This window comes from Myxocyprinus asiaticus, chromosome 21 (genome assembly GCF_019703515.2).
Source record: "Myxocyprinus asiaticus isolate MX2 ecotype Aquarium Trade chromosome 21, UBuf_Myxa_2, whole genome shotgun sequence".
Taxonomy (NCBI): domain Eukaryota; kingdom Metazoa; phylum Chordata; class Actinopteri; order Cypriniformes; family Catostomidae; genus Myxocyprinus; species Myxocyprinus asiaticus.
Window position 1 is genome coordinate 32,674,885 of NC_059364.1, and position 19,279 is coordinate 32,694,163.

The 19,279-nt window shown below is 39.8% G+C and overlaps 2 protein-coding genes across 3 annotated transcripts in view; one reads left to right on the forward strand and one right to left on the reverse strand.

The window, feature by feature from the left end:
* The window catches only part of LOC127412478 (leucine zipper putative tumor suppressor 2 homolog), a 112,272-nt gene extending 96,185 nt beyond the window's left edge, over positions 1-16,087 (forward strand). For both annotated transcript variants that reach the window (XM_051648870.1, XM_051648869.1), the window contains 4 exons: positions 9,955-10,488; positions 10,947-11,519; positions 11,656-11,925; positions 12,183-16,087. In XM_051648870.1, the coding sequence (XP_051504830.1) occupies positions 9,982-10,488; positions 10,947-11,519; positions 11,656-11,925; positions 12,183-12,953 (2,121 nt within the window). In that variant the 5' untranslated portion in view covers positions 9,955-9,981 and the 3' untranslated portion in view covers positions 12,954-16,087. The remainder of the gene's footprint in view (positions 1-9,954; positions 10,489-10,946; positions 11,520-11,655; positions 11,926-12,182) is intronic.
* A 553-nt stretch (positions 16,088-16,640) lies between these two features.
* The window catches only part of LOC127412474 (PDZ domain-containing protein 7-like), a 60,278-nt gene continuing 57,639 nt past the window's right edge, over positions 16,641-19,279 (reverse strand). Inside the window, 1 exon segment of the mRNA XM_051648865.1 lies at positions 16,641-17,615. Within this exon segment, the coding sequence (XP_051504825.1) occupies positions 17,466-17,615 (150 nt within the window). The 3' untranslated portion in view covers positions 16,641-17,465.

Sequence of the window (19,279 nt, forward strand, 5' to 3'; positions counted from 1 at the left end):
TTCATGACTAAACTTCGTTTCTCCAGTCTTGGAAACCGGTGGACTGCTACAATACAATATATCATGTCCTATTACTTATTCAGTCTTGCACATTAGCTGATAAGGACAACGGATGAAATATATCAAAAGTGGCTTACATCCACACTGCTGAAAATACTAAAATACGAATTTGCATAATTCTGTTACATATAAAAACATTTGTACTTCACTGGTGATGGTGGAAGTTCATGCTTTTGAGTTTGTATAGAAACACAATATGCCAATACTGGGAGATTCTACAACATCATACAAACTATTCTGGAAACCACATACCCCTTTCTTACATACTGTAATTGTTAGCATCTAGCTAATATCTGCGATGGCATGAGGTTGAGTAAATGGGAGAATCCCAATCCCAAGATCCCACTGCCCTCTCAGATTAGGACAGATTCACTCACATTAATGGATTCACAGGCCCTCTGTGGAGAACAGCTGGCATTTTAATGCAGTCAGTGGCACCAAGAGCCATCACCTTCCTAAAGTTATTTTTCTATAGTGAAATGCTTGGTAACAACTTACAATAAGGTTCTATTCATTAACATCACTTAATGCATTAGGTATCATGAACTAAAAATGACTAACAACTAAAGTTAACGTATTTTTCTTTTAATTAAGAAATGTATAAATGTAGAAATTAACATTAAGATTAATAAATGCTTTAAAAGTATTGTTAGTTCATGTTAACTATTGTGTTAAAAAATGTTAACAAATACAACCATATTGTAAAGCATGTTTTCCTTGTAAAATTTTATTTTATAGACTTTATATTACTTAACTGCAGGCATAGTTAGATAATTGATGTGTAAAACTGATAGATTATGCATTTTGGCTCTGTGTAGTCACTGTGCACACTGTGTTTATGTAAAATGACAAAGAATCTAATAAGTAACCCTAATTACTGCTACAATTAGTCTCCATGCCACATATAAATAATAGATGAGCATGGTAGCACATTGTAATTGCAGCAACCTAATTAGAGTTGCTCAAAGAGGGATGTTTTTCAAACTAGGTCCTTCAGATCACTAACAGTGTGTTTGTTTTCTGTTACACTTATGTGACAGTGATCTTTGTCGTGTGTTTGTGAGCCTAACTGTTAGTGTTTTGGTATTATTGTGTAAGTTATCTGATAGAGGGGACAATAACTGTGCAGCTGGCAGGAAATCTTGGAGTGGGGCCGCAGATTGCCGAGCGGCCGGTAAGAGCTCACTGGGGAGTTATTGGCGTGTGACTGGAGCTGGACACTGATTCATATCTGTAACTTGTTATAGCATACATGTGACACCTGTTTGAATGCAAGAGAAATGTGAGAGACCTGATGAAAGAGATCTGGTGCAGGATGATGAGAGGACAAGACATAAGAGAGAATACAAAGGAAAGTAACTGTAGGAATGGAAAATTGTACAGGGCAATAAGGATTTTTTTTATGCAAGCCCGGTTGGCTACATTTTGGCCACATATGATAAATAGCTACTTGTAAAAACTTTTGTATATGTGTCAGAAAATATATATATATATATATATATATATATATATATATATATATATATATATATATATATATATATATATATATATTCTTTTTTTCATTAACATTAAGTTTTCTTCACAAAAAAAAAAAAAAAAAAAAAAAAAAAAGGCCTGCAATGTAACTCCATGAAAGCTATAAATTCATAAATACACTTTGACTGTTCATGGTGCGAAACATTGCTGATTTATCATTTTCAGCCTATTCTTACTTGTGACTTCTAAGACGCCATTTACACTAAATGTGTTTTTGTGTCAGTCTGTGCTGTTTTTAATTGTTTTTCAATGTAAATGTGCTTGATGGAAGTTTTTGACTGTTTCGGCATGTCTCGCATTTTTTTCAGCATCTTGCTTAGTAGCGCACTCCTGGTCAGCCTTATTATTGAGCCCTGCTGAAATACAATTATTAAATCAGCTTGTAAAACATTTTACAGAATAGAAATGAGCAAATGAGAGTGCCTTGAAGGAGAATAGGAAGGGAAGAAGAATGATTACAAGACACTAAAGAAGTGAAGAGTGAAGGAATAGATAGAGTGACTAATGAGTAAGACTAGAAGGTCATCAGGGCAGAGAGTTCATTTAAGAATGTACATAAACACAGCTGACTGGTTCAGTCCTCAGATGCTTCAGCTCCACCTGAGGCTTCATAATCACTAAACACTCTATCATTGGATTCTCTAATCGTTTTCACTTGAGCATACCGAGACTGTGCGGCTCTCACAAATCACTCCAATTAGAAGCATAACACAATGATTTGTTACATTCATTGCATTCGTGTGGATTAATTGTGTAGATAGTAAACTGTCTTTTCATGGGCAACATTTAGCCAAGCATTTACATTTATCCTCTCAGTATTTTGGGAAACATGCGCACACACAGTGTGTTTATGAGGATGTGTGGCTGCGTTTACAACAATCAGATGAGGTAGTGGATGAGGTCAGCCTTTCCTTTTTGCTGCTTCCACTGCTCTCTAGTTTCCTTTGTTTCTGTGTTTGTGTGTTCCTGTAAGGGCTGTGTAACATGATGAGTGTTTATTACATCTTGTCTGAGATATTTTAAAAATTGTGTTGTTTTGACAGCAATTTACACGACCTAAAATGGGATAGTTCAACCAAAAATAGAAATTCTGTCATAATTTGCTCACCCTTGTGTTGTTCCAAACTTGTATAACTTTCTTCCTTCGTGGAACAAAAAATAAGAAAATCTGGGCTATGAAGCTTTCAAGCTTAAAAAAATATGGAAAAACACCATAAAGGTACAGTATAACAAAAGTAGTCCATATAACCCAAAGATATCGCATGACTTTATAAGACTTGGAATACAGTGGTCCGTATAAGTCGTATAATAGACCACTTCTGTGATACTTTTATAGTGCTTTTGCATCGTTTTGTAAGCTTGAATGCTCCAGTCCCTATTCATTGTAATTGCATGGAAAAATCGACCATTGCATTATTCAGAATTTCTCCTTTTGTGTTCATTGGAAGAAAGAAAGTCATACGAGTTTGGAACGACATTAGGGTGAGTAAATAGTTACAGAATATTCATTTTTGGTTGAACTGTTCCATTAAATTATCTTAAGACTTCTTTAGGTGAAGTGAGAAATATACTTTGAAGTACATATATACCTCTATGTACAGTTAAGGGAATAAGCCTGGTGTTGTCAGAACAAAGGCTGTTGGTCGCCACAATGTCATGTCTAACATCTCCATAGCAAGATGCTTTGATCAGGATCTGAGCACACATCAAATATCCTGCCCCTTGCATATAAACTTTCACCAAACAGAGACCAAATGTGATTAAAGGTTTAGAGATTTCTGCCCAGAGATTTGGAGCTCTGCTGGGTTCCAGGCTCAATGCTGGCATTTCCACCCTGTTCTGCTCCAGACTCTACAGAGAAGCTCCATGATTCCTAAGAGATTTACACCTCACCACTAATCCTTTCCGGCGTCAACAGAGCTATTAAGATCAATCATAACAAGATTTCAGCCACCAGACCAGTGTGGAATTTGATTAGAAACACCTGCAGCAGAGAGCCACACTATTCTCTCACTGTCAAAACAGAGCAGATCAAAGAGACACTTGTGAGCATGCACAAGTTGAGTGAGCTGCATTTAGCCATCACTGTTTGTGGATTTGTAGACAAAACAGTACAAAGTGTGACATATGTTTCTACAAAAGGTACATGTTTACATTCTTGTACACAGGTACAGTGGACCCAACAAATATATGGACAGTTAAGCCACACTTAAAAATTGCATTAGATAACAAAATATCAAACCAAGTGGCATTTATTTTAAAGATAGCACATGCACATTTTCAAGCAAAACATTTAACAAAAAGAGGCCTGATAGGTTATAATTATTAACAGTTATACTGGTCAAAATTAAGACACTTTTTGGTGGTCAAATGTTAGTGGGACATTTCCATAGTTAATGTGATGTACTCAGCCCCCTATGACACTATTAGATGTGCTCATTTACTGTATTTCACTCTTTAGCATAGATAGTGTTTTTTTTTTGTTTTTGTTTTTTTGTTTACATAATTCAAGATAGCCAGCTAATATTTATTCAGAATATTGTCATTTTCTATAATAAACACACTTATAAAGTTATAGAAAAATAACCAAAACTGTTTAAAGAACCATTGCATTATTATAGAACCATAATAATTTTACGTTTTCCATTTATTAACAAATATGTTTACAATTTTTTGTTTATTATAGAAAATCAATAATTTCACAACTTCTATAGATTAAAGTTATATCAAACACCATAAAAACCAATAATTACAATAAATGTCACATTTAGCTTGGTCGATCTTTAGTGGAGCGAATTAACCCCAGATGATGTTTCTCTGTTTGTCTTTAACTCATGACTCGAGTGTTTTGAATTCGTTCAAAAGAGAAAATCACACCGCAAAGAGAAAATAATAATAATAAAAAGATTAGTTCAGATTTGTTCACTTATTCGTTCAGTAACCATTTTTGTAAATCACACTTTTAGTAGGTGGCAACAAATGAATGTCTTATGTGTTTTGAGTGCGTTATTAAACCATTGATAAAGCAACTTATCCATGACCAAAACAAGTCTATATTGATCTTTATTAAAATCAGTGTGTCTACTAAGAGACTTTAGCAGTGGAACATGAAAATGCCTGAAATTGAAGAAACACCCTAAAATGTGTTATCTTTTAAGTCTCTCCCAAAGTAAATAGCTGTCTGAAATCAACTCACCCACACATGGCTGGTTGGGGGTTCAAGGGGGTTTATTTTGAAGAGGAACTTCAGTAACCTAAGCACAGGTGGAGGAGGGCATCAGCAAAATTAGCTTTTGAGATCTTAAACTTTGAAGAGCAGGAACAGAGGAGAGAGTTCTGAGGATCATTTCAGAAGGGGAGGGGTTTCAGCATGGCAGGTTTGAAGTTCGTAGGGTTTTGGGGATTGAGAGAGGCAGATCCTGGGGGGATCTTCTCATCATATTATCACAAGCTTTGGGAGAATGTCCAGGGTTGTGTTTAGGTTAGTTTGTTCGGATAGCCCTTTTCCACCGACACCGAACTGGTCTGCGCGTTTCCACCGCAGAAAAGGCAGTTCCGGGGTGGAAAAGCTGGTTCCGCATTGGCTCCAGAAGCTTGCTGGTCTCAGATGCAGGAACTGCTTACATCAGGGTGCAGAGGGCGATATAATGTTTCGTCATGAGGAAATGTTTTCCCAAACAACAACAGAAGCTACCATCTGTAGCAATGAGTACTTCTTCACTCTATAACAACAATAAAAACCCTGCACAAAAATGTCAGACATCAAAAGCGTTGAGGAAACGCGGACGAAATGAGCACTCTTATAGCGACATGGTTTTAAGATGAGATTCAAGGTAAGAGAGATCGCAAAGGGGAAAAAAAGATTCTACGAGGAGATACGGCAAGAAATGATGCACATCGACTTTAATCAGATGATTTAATCAGTCCTATGTAGCTGATCTCATTAAATTATTACATTTACCAACTTTGTTAGCTTTCCTTTCACGCTTCTCATCTTATTTTGTGCATTGTTTTGTTCAGTAAGGGGACTACCCACTTATTTATGGAGATTGTTTTAAGGTAAACAGGTGGTATTCTCAATCAAGATGTAAACATAATATTATATGCTTTGGCAAAGCACCATACATAACCATCTGCTACACCAATGTTAATAATAGTTCCACTGTTACAGTTTAACGTACTTAGCAAGTTAAGCCGCATTAAAAAGTTCATACAGAGTAAAGTAATAATGTTGCCTGTCATCTTGAGCGTAGACGTCGTCTCTGGCAATTTAGTTAAGCAATGTAAAAACGTTGGATTGCATTTCTCTGTTTATTTAAATATGTCCCTAAAAACAAGAGTAAGTTGTATACACAAACATTACAATGCACCATGTTTGTTTTGGGCAGCTGAGGTAGTCACGTAAAACTACCATGTAGCCACATAACCCATTATGTCACTGTTCGGTTTTAATGCAGATCTCAGGTCAGTGGAAAAGCTGACCTGAGGCTCTAGATTGTCCCGGCCGTGAACCAGCCGAGCTCAGGCTCGGCACGTGAACCATCGCCATTTCGGTGGAAAAGGGCTATGAGTGGCTTGGAGGCCAGCTTACTTGAGTGTAATTTTAGGGTAACAGTTGGTATCTGATGGGGAAATGGTGTGGGTTGGAAGCAACAGAGGGTAAGGACTAGGGCTGCCCCCAACCAAATATTTCCCTAGTCGACTAGTAGTCGTTAGTTTAAGCCATTTGTCGACTAGTTGTTGCATGTTTATGATATTAATTTAATTACTTAAATATATATATATTGGGGGGCATCAGAAAATGGTTTGAGTTCCAGGGCTGAGAAAGAATGTTATAAGTAACATTGCTAACACTGTTCTACATTACAGAGAGATACTAAACCATAATAATGAGCCTTTAAAATATAAATTTTACAAGCATACGCATGAAGCGAGCCGCAGCGACACCGGCAAAAGCGGTAATGAATGTGTTGGAAAAATCAGCAAGGTGACTGTCTGAGTATTTTGTTAATTTATAGAGAGAAATGCACAATAAGTTAAACATGCAGTAAGCGAGGTTCTAATTTAGCTATTCCCACTCCCCACGAACACTTGGATAAGCCTAATAGCGCATATTTATCTAGGTTATCTAACGTTAGAACGAGCAGCCATGCTAAGTGGCTTATGTAGGCTACCTGCATGTTTCAAATGATAAGCCATGTTTGAGGTCGATGAATGATAGGCGAACGTTTGCCTGCAGAGTTTGCATGTCACCTTCTTGGGGTCATCCTGTACCCTCTCTAAATGATTCCACACTGTGGATTTCCTGCCCGACATAATTAATTACCGTATGGACCAGCTGTGTAAACGATCATGTCTGTCTGTCACCGGCTGCATGACTTCGCCACTTCCTGTGGAGTTTTTTTTTTTCTGCGACCAACCGACAAATCAAAACTTGGTTGACCAAGACTCTTCTCATCGACTAACATTTGGTCGACTCTTAGGGGGCAGCCCTAGTAAGGACTGGTTTGAGGAGGGGGTGGAATCTGTATATTAAAAGAGTGAAGTGATCCATGATGATTCAGCATGGTGTGACCTCCTCTTCTTTAAGGCCTTGGACAAGCTTGAAAAGGGTTCCCAGGAATCAGACATTGGCAACAGCCTAAAGGTCCTAACACAACAGAAGAAACTCTTTTTATAAAATAAAAAGTTTGCTGTTTTCTGCCATAGTTGATGTTAATTTGCATTAAGGTCTGATTGTTATGGCAGTGTCAAAGAGAGAGCTGGACTGAATACAGGAACAAACTTCAGAAGAACCGCTTGTGACAAGCCTCTTGTTCATCAGAAAGGAGGAAGCGGGAACCGGGTTATCAACCAAAAATACTTTTAATTAAACACAACACAACATAAAACTGCTTTTCAGCATAACAAAACACACACGACACACACACAGCTCTGTGTGTCTCTCTCTCTGGCGTCTCCAGCTCCTCCTTATCTCTCTCTCCCGCCGATTGGGGCAACTCAGCGCCAGGCGTGCATCCTTACTGCCCGGCCACGCCCTCCTCCTCGTCACACTGCTGAAGCTGAAATACCTGATAGCCACGTTAGTGGAACCATGTGCGTAAGCAAAGAAATGCCCTGGAAACTGTTACTCTCAACAAGTCACGCTATCCCTCTTACTCCTCTCTCTAAAACTTTGTGTTTCATCGCATTCACCTCACTGCTATATCCAAATTTTTTGCTATTAATATTAATAATATCCAGACTCTCTGCTCTGAAAGAAAGATTCCTATTGCCTTGTCAGTATGCACCTGGATTTATTTATAATATACACAGAGGAATAGAGCAGAATCTTCTCTCATACTCCTTTTCCACCGACACAGTTCTGGAGCCGGTGCCCAATCTGGAACTGTTCCAGATTGTTTCCACAGAAGAAAAGGCAATTCTGGGCTGGAAAAATTGGCTCTGCACTGGCCCTTTAAACCTGCTGGTCTTGAACCAAGAATAAGTAATGTCAAAGGTCAGGATGGTGTGAAAATGTTCTCACCAAATACAGTTTTTGAACATCAACAGCTTAAAATGCATAACAAAACAAGATTTAAATAAAAACAGTCATTATACATTACACTACATTAAAACAGTATATTCTGAGAGAGGTCCACAGATCACCGGGCTGAGCACCAGTATCAGACAATAACTTGATGAAGGGGTTTAGGCTTTTTGTGAGAGGCATGACTAAGTGTAATTTATCAAATGTATAGAAGAACATGCCACATATATATAAGAGGATGATAATTCTTTAAAATCAGTAGACCATCAGGCACTCACCCACAAATTATATCTGTGCCACAAAGAACAACAGGCAGAAGGACAGTGTGACTGATAGGAAGGTTGAGGCTGGTCATGAACTCTCAGAGCAACATAAATACTGTCCTCCTATGCTGAAATCTGCCATTTGACCTATTCAAAATTCAAACCTTAGCTAAAATGGCTTGTGGGGCAGTTGAAAACATGTGGATGAGTGAACAGAAATGGGAGTGTTATATGAAAAGTTTTAGGCAGACTGATGCTGAGACACTGTTTTATCCCTGTTAAAAAGACCAGCATTGCTGTGTTTGAGATGCTGTCCCCACCAAGTTACTTGTGTTCACCCAAATATGAAAATTCTGTAAATATTTGCTTTCCTTCATGTTGTTTTAATCCCATTTGATTTTCTTTCCTTTGTGAAACACAAAAGGAGATGTTGTGCAGAATGTTAGTGACAATGCCAGTCATTATTCACATTTTATGGGAAAAAAGAGCAGTATCAACATTTTAAGGGACATGTTTAGCTCCTACTCTGGGGTTGGTACATTTGGGGGCGTAGAAGGACTGTGGGAGGTGCTGCAGCCTGTTATTGGTCAAAAATATATGATGCACAAAGCATTGAAAAACACAAAGCATTTGCAGCCACCATTTGTAAACAAACTTGTAGCAGCTAGCCTACTACTCATAGGATTGCACATATTTACAATTCCCCTAACAGAATTATCATAAAACCAATAAAGTATCCAAAGAGAATAACTTCCTCGGGAGACACGCTGTGAGTTCTTATCGCATCTGTACTGTTTGTACTGTGTGACTATACAGAAAATAAAGTGATTTCTGGATTACTGCATTTAATTTTACGTGAGGATGACGTAAAACAATAATAAGATTTTTATCGAGAGTGGGTAATTGAACTCTATTATAAAATAAAACGTCATGAAATCTAGTTTAGATGTGGGAAGTATTGCGTGCCTGTTACTGCATGGTATGGTATTATATCAAGACACCTACATTTTCAGATGCAGCCAAATTAATGTAAAACAGCCTTAACAAAAGTGTAGTTCCGATCCTGGCATCCTCCATTGGTGTTGTTGATTTTGTTGTTGTTACAGTTGAATTGCACGTACAAATGAAGTCAGAAGAAAACTGGCCAATACTAGATGACGTCACACTGGGGGTTACTTTTTTGAGTGCGGATGCAAGAGGGGAAAAGTCTCCTCTGATGTCTTGTTCCTCTTAAGAGTTCTCATCTAGAAAATTACTAAGGGAAAAGTACTGGGACTGTAGGTGAGAAAGGGGCTAATGGCATACAATAGTAGTGCCATATTGATAAAATATGTCCGTGGTCGTGTGGGGATAACTATAGCAACCCCAACCCAGCACTAACTAGAATAAACCAGTCTAGACCAGCATGGAAATCCATTTCTTAGACATGATTAGTGAACTGTGTAATTATATTACATCCACTATGAGCCACTTTTGCAGGTTTCGTGAAAATCAGCTCATGTTGTTAACATCTGTTTACAGACGCAAGCTTTATTCTTTGTCTTCTTGTTTCTCCCTCTGCAGAGTGTGTGTCCCGGGCGTGTGTTTGCCATGGCTCTAGTTCAGGCTCTGCCTGTGCCCACTGATCAACCAAAGCCCAGTGCTGACATCCAGCAGTGCTGCTCAGTTTCTCACTCCCCCACTGTAGGTGCGGCAGGCGCCATGGGTTCTGTCAGCAGCCTCATCTCTGGACGTTCCTACCAGGAGCGCCACTGCCGAACCGTCAGCGAATTTGGCGCTAAGTATCGTAAACCCACACCAGCCACAAGCTGTTTCCGACAGCAAGAGGGCACACTCCGCAGCACCAGTTCACAGGAGCAGCTCCTCAACAACCAGCCTCCTCTACCTGCAAAGAACAAGTCCTCTGCCCTTATTTCTGCTGGCAATGGCAACTATGGCTATTTGAGTGATGAGCCAGTGGGGGACTGGAATGATAATCATGTGACCACGTGTAGCCCATGCAGCGATACTGAAGAGCCTCCTGATAACAGAGGTATGAATGGTAACATCGGAGGCCCTCCGCCCAAGCTCATCCCTGTGTCTGGCAGGCTAGAGAAGGTGAGTGCCGGGTATGCTTGAAAATTTTTTTTTTTTCATGCCTTGGATTTGAATAACTCTCTTTCATGGCATAATTCTCATACATTTGCTTTCGTGAAAAGAATGGTGGCTTTGCACCTTTGCACACAGTCAGTGAACATCTAATTGACTATTAATTTCTATTGATTGAGGAGAGCCTTTAATCACTGCACTCACAAATACTGCAATACGTCAGTATGCCATCACTCTCTGTACACATTTAATCAATGGCACTCTATTTTTCATTCAATGATCTCATTTACATGCTAACATTCATGAGATTTTGTACTCTACAAGGTTGAGCTAGATGATTCTAGTGGTAGCTTTATGTCGTTGTGGTTTAGCTGTTTATCGTGTGGATAGTCAGTATTTTATTTGTATAAGAAATTCAAATGTGGTTCAAATTAGTTGTCACATTAACTCCATGCTTTTGATTACAGAGTATGGAGAAGATACTAATCCGTCCCACTGCCTTTAAGCCTGTCATGCCAAAGAATCGCAATTCTGTGCAGTATCTGTCTCCACGCCCAGGGGGCAGTCTGTCTGAAAGCCAGGGCAGTCTCAACCTCTTACTCCCTGGTGGGGGAGCAGGGTTGGGTTGTGCAGAGAAGCGGAACTCGTACAGTGGGGGTCGCAACGCACGGAGTAACCAATCTGGCACCATGTCCGACTCAGGCCGCAACTCCCTCTCCAGCCTGCCCACCTACAGCAGCACTGGGTACAGCTTGGCACAGAGTGAAGTACCCTCCAGCCATATGGAAACCACACGTTCTAGTGGTGGCCATGGACACTCCAATTCTGATAGTGGTCGATCATCCTCAAGTAAGAGCACAGGGTCTTTAAGTGGGCGAGGTCAGCCCCTGTCAGACAACGGATCATGTGGGCAGTCCCCTGCTCCAGGGGAAGGATATGAAGGTGTCATTCGTGAACTAGAGGAGAAACTGCGGGAGCGAGACCAGGAGCTGCAACAACTCAGGGATAACCTGGACGAGAATGAGGCAGCCATTTGTCAGGTGATAATTACGCTAAGCTAAGACTTTCTCAATAGACAATATTTCTCAGTGTCTACCATTGATTGGGACTTTTCAGGTACAAAGACAAATCATGAGTCACATGTCTTTAAATCATGTGTATCCTTCATGTCTGTAGGTGTATGAGGAGAAGCAGAAGCGCTGCGAGCAGGAGATGGAAGAACTTCGGCAGAGCTGTGCATCAAAGATGAAGCAGGTGCAGATAAAGGCACAACGTGCACAACAGGTTCTGCAGCTGCAGGTGTTTCAGCTGCAGCAGGAGAAGAAGAAACTGCAGGAGGATTTCTCACAGCTGCTGCAGGAAAGGGAGGCACTGGAGAAGAGGTGTGCCTCTTTTGAGAGAGAACAGACTCAACTAGGTCCCCGTCTAGAGGAAACAAAGTGGGAGGTGAGACCTAGTAGCCTAGATTTCTTGCCATTGGACTAAAACAGGGGTTTTCAAACCATTCTTGTAGCCTCCACTACACTGCACATTTTGGATGTCTCACTTATCCCTACCCATCCAAAATGTGCAGTGCTGGGGAGACTTCAGGGATGTTATGAAAGTCTTTGGACCAAAAGCAGGTGAACATGTAGAGCTCTTGAGGCTGTGAGTGTAAATGAGCATGTATTAGTTATTAACTCACGTCTGTGTGTCTGTTACAGGTATGTCAAAAGTCAGGTGAGATCTCTCTGTTGAAGCAGCAGCTGAAGGATATACAGGCAGATCTTGGTCAGAAAGCCAGTGAGATTGTTGCTTTGAAGGCCCAGCTGAGAGAGGGTCGCTCTGAACTGCAAGCCAGCCAGGCTTATTCGCAAGAAGCTCATGTCACTGCCCGTACCCGCACACTAGAACTAGAGGTTTGTGAAAATGAGCTGCAGCGTCGTAAGAGTGAAGCAGAACTCCTGCGAGAGAAGTTGGGCCGTTTGGAGGAAGAGTCCCTTCGTCTCAAAGAGGCCATGGCAGTGCCCACATCCCAAGCTCCACCTTCTAAAGGCCAATGCATGAGCTTGCCCCTGCCTCAAAGCCGTGCGGGGATTGTTCACGGGATCAGCCCTGCTTTCTGGGACAGCAGCAGCAAAGAACATCTTGCGTATGAAAGCGATGAAGCGAAGGTGCAACGACAGAGCGTGCTTCATGGTCTCCGTCAGCAGGTGGAGCGAATGCGAGCGGAGTTGATGTACGAGAGGAGGCGGAGCGAGGACCAGCTAGAGGCTTTTGAGGATGAGCGCAGGGTGTGGCAGGAGGAGAAAGACAAGGTAATCCGTTACCAGAAGCAGCTGCAACAGAACTACATCCAGATGTACCGGCGAAACCGTGACCTAGAGCGTGTGATGAGGGAGCTTAGTCTGGAGCTAGAGAACAGGGACATGGAGGAGTTTGACATGCGAAGCAACGAGATCCACTTTGAGGAGATCACTGCCACAGAAATATAGGCCACATCTCACTCTCTGCAATCAACCCCTTTGATTCGTCCCAAAATTTCCTCCACTGTGGTTGTGTGAGGAGCACCAGTCATCACAGCAATACAATGTGGCATGCGTCTTTACACTATTTCAGAAATGCACTACATGGCCAACAGTTTGTGGACACCCCTTTCTAATTAACGGTTTCGGCCCCCAAATTCCAGACAAACCTTAATACTATGGCGTACAATGATATTGTAGAGAATTGTGTGCCTCCAACTTTGTGGTAACAGTTTGGAGAGAGTCCTTTTTTTGTTCCAGCATGACAATGCCCCTGTGCACAAATCATGGGTCCATGAAGAATTTGTCTTCTGGGTCTGGTGTAGAAGAACTGGACTGGTCTACACAAAGCCCAGACCTAATCCCCACTGAACACCTTTGGGATGAATTGGATGTTGAAATCCTCCAAAATCAGTGCCTCACCTCACTGATGTGCATTTCTGAATAGGAGCAAATCCCTGTAGCCATATTCCAACATCTGCAAGTCATGTTCCAAACGTAAGCCTTCCCAGAAGAGTGGGAGCTGTTAAGGAGGACCATCTCCCTATTAATGCCAATGGTTTTGAAATTAAAAGCCCAAGAAGCACATATAGGTGTGGTGTTTAAGTGTCAACATACTTTTGGCCATATAGTGTACTTCACACAAGGCAAGTTATTGTTGTGGTGTCAGCAGAGGCAAATAAAATATGGAAGCGATATTTAGACGATCTTTATGATCCCTTCCTTACACTGCCTCGGAAACCTGTGAGTGGTTTCAATTGAATGTACAATGACTCTGAACAGTGGTTCATCGATGTCACCAGTGACGAACCCCTATGTGCGATCTGCAGACAAACCCCTTTATTACAACTTTTCATTACTTCATTTTAATAACGTGTGCACGATCAGAAACCCATATGACTGTCCCAGCAAAGAAACATACTGAAATGTTAATGAGATTGGAAAACTGATGAGAGATACAGCATGTCAGCTAAGAGTTTCATGGATTCATGCAGAATCTGCATGCTCTCATATCACAAAGGACAGAGCACATTGCTTGGCTCCCCTGTTGTACTAGCACTAAAACTAATGGGAAATACTTGCATCAAATATTTGATCACTGAAATGGCAGTTTTGTTGCATTGATTCTTGATGATCTAGTTTTTATGCTGGTGTTTAGAGTGTTCAGTAAAATTGTGCCATTTCTTCTCAGTCATTTACAGCACTATGCAGCAAGAAATCTCACAGCCTCACTGCTAAAACTACATTTGATACTAATCACTCATGTAGAGGTGTTATTTTTATAATTAGATTATATTAGCAAATATAACTAGAAATATTGAGTCAAAATATATTTTTTCTTTCCTAGTGATCTTTTAAGTATTGCCATGCACACTTTACAGAGTGAATTGCATGTGTGCATGATACCATAGCATTTCTGTTGCCAGACAGACAGCCAAGTTATGGCATCACACAGGTTACTTTGGGCTGTGTTTTAATCAGTGGTTTCTCCACCCATAGTGGGTGGGGCAATTCTGCTCAGTTATGACATAGTTAATGAATGCATAGATATTATATCATTTTAGATTTGCCTACAATTTGAAGAATACTAATCAAATATTTGTGGTCTTTTTGTAAAAAAATAAATAAAAAGGGATATATACACTGTAGCCGCTTTTTCACCATAGGGCTGAACGTTTCCAGTTGCGAAACCGTTCTGATCCGGGCCAGTTGGCATGGTCACGGTTTCTTTTTCCATTGTGGTGCTTCAATGTATGTAACAAACACATCAGATAGTGACTGCGTGAGAGGTACAAATTAATTAACTTGCCGTTGGCAAATTGACCATTGTGAGTCACCACATACTAAAGCCATTCCACCAGCACGGTAAGCTATCCGGCCCAAGAACGGTTTACAATCGTGCGGTGCGAAACTGTGCTCAAGTGGAAATGCTACTGGATCCGTTCTTCACTAGGCTCAGAACCATTCCGCCCGATGGTGGAAAAGCAGCTTATGTAAACTTTTTTGTTTTTACAAAACAGATTCTTTAAAACAAAAAAGAGGAAGAATTAACTGTATATTATGTATATTTTTATATATAGCACCTCAAGCTATTTTGTGGTAACACAGGTAACTTATCTGTATTGCATATTTCTCACACTGTTATCCAGAAGGATCATTTGCCATCAGCAGTTCATGGGGAAATCTGACAGTAGTTACAACAGTAAGAGCTTTCATATTTTCATATTATTGCATCTTCAGCACTGGTATTTAACTTGCCTGTTGACAATACAGAACATCATTACCAATGACGATTGTATAGCCTTTTGAAGAAAGGTGCCCTGAACATTGCCTGACAACAGTGCAACGTTCTGGACAGCTTGGTCCAATGTGTGATTTCTTTGACATTAGGAAAGATAGATGAAATGGCAAAAAATATATACAGTATATAATGGGCAACACTAAATCACAATTTAACCACCTCAACCAAAGAAAATGTGTTATAACTTTTCAAGACCCCTCACAAACATTTTTGTTTAACTTTCCAATTCAACGAAAACACAGAACGTTCACACATTCTATATTTAGTGCTTCCCTTATATATACAGTGTATATATATACATATATATATCCCAAAAGCATCGTAAGCCTAGCAGATCGTAGAAGCCATTGCCGCCGATGGTCTCTACGATCATCTTAAGCTTGCAACGCTTTTAGAAAATGCAGCCCTGGTCTGGTACTGCTTTTGGTCATATCTCACATTTATAGCACAGACTTGTTATGGGTCTACAAAAAGAGCACTCTCCCTTGGACAGTACTCAATCCCTCCTGTTATCAGTCAGTCATACCCTCGATGCAAATATACATGTAAATATTCCTCATATTGTAATATTATTGACATATTCAATATATTTGTTTTTACACACACAAATGATCTATTTTGGAGTTGTAACCACTGTGAATAGACCAAAGCAAATTAACATTTAATCTTGTTTTCCCCTTATGTATGTGCTTGTGTATGCTTTCTTTGTCAATCTATAGTGTTTTTAGTCATGTATGTATATTTTCATGCTGTACATTTCTTGTAAAAATGTGTTTTTAATTAAAGAAAATAAGTCATCTCATGTTGAGCATGGTGTCTTTTAGTTTTACCAACAATTTTAACTATCAACAAGCAATCCTGTAGAACCATATGTGGCCATATCAATGAACTGCAAAAATAATGACTTTTTTTTTTTCAAACAAGTTTTTAACACTTATGTCATTCACTCATTGCACAGGTAGTCCCTAAACTCACATCAGTGGTTAATGTCCGTCTCAGTCATGCCAATCAAACCAACTGATTGTAATTCCGTTTGGTGCAGCTAGTTTCAAACTTCACATTTAATCAGAGTGTATTACACTTGCTAGGCTTCTCATGCATTTCCTCATAAAAATGCCTTTCCCCACAAAAAACTTTCAACCATTGTTATTGACATTGGATATTTTGAAACTTAGAAATGTGTTATGAAGTCCTACAGTTAATAACAATGTGTGAATTATCATTCAAGGCCAGAATTACTGTCTGAAAGATCTGTGGAATGGAAAATGGTAATATGTAACTCATGCATATTTAACTGAAAGGCATATCACACAATGCCTTTTGTAATAAAAAAGATGCAGACCAGATGCTTTTTACATGCTTTTTTTAGATGCTTACATAGTCTCTCAGAAAAAGTTCAGTATATAACACTGATCCTACAATGATCACAAAGTATAGTTTTCAATTGCACTGTCCTTTTGTGCGGGTTTAAGGCACAAATACAAAAATGCTAAGTGTGTATGCATACAGGTTTGTTGCAAAATTAAATATTCACTTAGAGCACAGGATGTAGAGTAAGATAGGGATCTGCAGTGAGATCAACCACAATTTGTAATAATCCCCTAGACATTCACTATACCAAACCATGAGTTAAAAAATATATATATTAAAAGACCTGATCTGGATCTAAATCCATAACGTGGCCTTGTTTAATCTCTTTCAGGCATGAATGTGGAGAGGTCCCTCATGTAACTATTTCCAGGATGTGTGGTGTTATGACAGATTACCAGCATGTCATGCCAGTGTGCCTATTATCTCGCTGGCTGAGGTTTAAACCAGAACTAAAAATAGAAACTCACAGTACCTCATGTTTAGACAGTGTTTCTGATCCTATAATGTTCTAAATGAAAATGAATGACTGTTTCGTCAAATCTCATGTAAAGAATGTAAAGGAATAGATTCCACAAATACCAGACAAATACTGTACCTCTCAACTGAGGAAGGTACAAATGTCAGCATCTGTGAATGGCCAGTAGCACTCTGTGGAAGCCCCATTTTTTTTTACATTTTGCTCAGGAGTTTGTATCTCACCCCACTGCATGATGGCATTATTTTTCTTCTGGGCATGTGCCCTCGTTTATACCCAGCAGCATTAGAGCAATAACATCTGAACACATCTCTCGGTTTCAGTCTGCTTTCAGTCAGACCTTCGGGTTCTTGGGAACTTTGACGATGAACTCCATGGGGTCTTTGGCCTTGTTGCTGAAAGCCCTCCGAATGGCGTCCACTGCATGCTGATGTGTGACACCTTGAAGGGACTCTCCATCTACTGACACCAGCTCAAATCCAGCCTACATTTACATACACACAAAAAGAGAGAGAAGGTTAAAGTCACTAAACAGTTGCATAAATTGCAGTCAAATGCGTCTCCACTGTGATCGGACAGAGATCCAATCAAAGTTACCCACGCAAAATTGAAAACACTACTTACATACCCTCACTGAGCACTTTATTAGTAACACAGTGGTCCTAATATAGTACACAACGTGGTCTTCTGCTGTTATAGCCCATCTGCCTCAAGGTTTGATTTGTTGTGCATTCTGAGAAGCTATTCTGCTCACTACAATTGAGGGGTTATCTGAGTTACCGTAGCCTTTCTGTCAGCTCGAACCAGTCTGGCCATTCTCCATTGACCTCTCTCATCAACAAGCCATTTCCGTCCGCATCACTGGATGTTTTTTGTATTTGGCACCATTCTGAGTAAACTCTAGAAAATCCCAGGAGATCAACAGTTACAAAAATACTAAAACCAGCCCGTCTGGCACCAACAATCATGCCACGGTCTAAATCACTCAGCTCAAATTCTTTCCCTATTCTGTAGGCTTATGTGAACATTAACTGAAACTCCTGACCCATATCTGCATGATTTTATGCATTGCACTGCTGCAACACAATTGGCTGATTGGATAATTGCATGAATATGTAGGTGTACAGGTGTTCCTAATAAAGTGCTTGGTGAGTGTATTACATCATCTGGTTTCACGTGAGTGTCACGCGAGCCACATAAGTGATTAGAGAACAGAGGAGAGATGCAAGAAAGTGGGGATCTGAGAAAAGAGATGAGATATTCCAAATGTATTCCAATAGAATAGTTCATAGAATATTGTTCATTGTTCGGGTGACAAGACTGCAAGACATTAGTGTCTGTTGTGTTCTTCACATTGCAATGGCAGAATAAATAGAAAGAAGAGAAGAACCCACAATACGGTTTAACAATGGATGACTGTAGTGCAACCTCATCACATAATTAATTAATTACTTATGTTAGTGCTGCACCGAGCAGGAAATTTGAGGCAGATACCGATCTCCGATTTTTAACACTAAGACCGATTTTTTCTTAAAGTGCCCTTTGCTACACTTTTGTAAGTTATATGCTGCAGTTATATGTTTATGCCCCACACAGTAAAATTACGGTAACAGGTTCCATTTGTTAACATTATTTAATAGGGATGTTCTGAACAGCTAATTTCACTGACGTTTAAATGGAAATTTTGAAGTCGACTAGTCGACTAGTCTAAAAAGAAACCAACCTTCAGAAAACAGTCAAAAACATTTTTTATGCCACCCATTTTAAATACTTAATCTATTCCAAATCCGAAGCTTAATTGCACTGAAAAGGGGAATTTATCTGCGATGTGCTCACCTTGTATTATGATCGTTGTACATTAAATATAAAACATGACACGCGTTCACTGAATCAACGTTAGCGAATATTTAACAGACATATTTACTGAAAACAATTGAATGAATAGTGCAGGGCCAATAATGCAACCCAGCCTGGTCTACTGGAATTCACCACGTAAAAGTTACTTAACATATTAAAACAGTCTCGACATTGTTGAAAATAATTAACATGTAGACTAAGCCAAATCTATGAGAAAGAAAAAAATGTGCTGAAAAGTTGGGTGTATTTCACAACGTGCAGTCATGCATTAGCCATCTATTATGACATTTA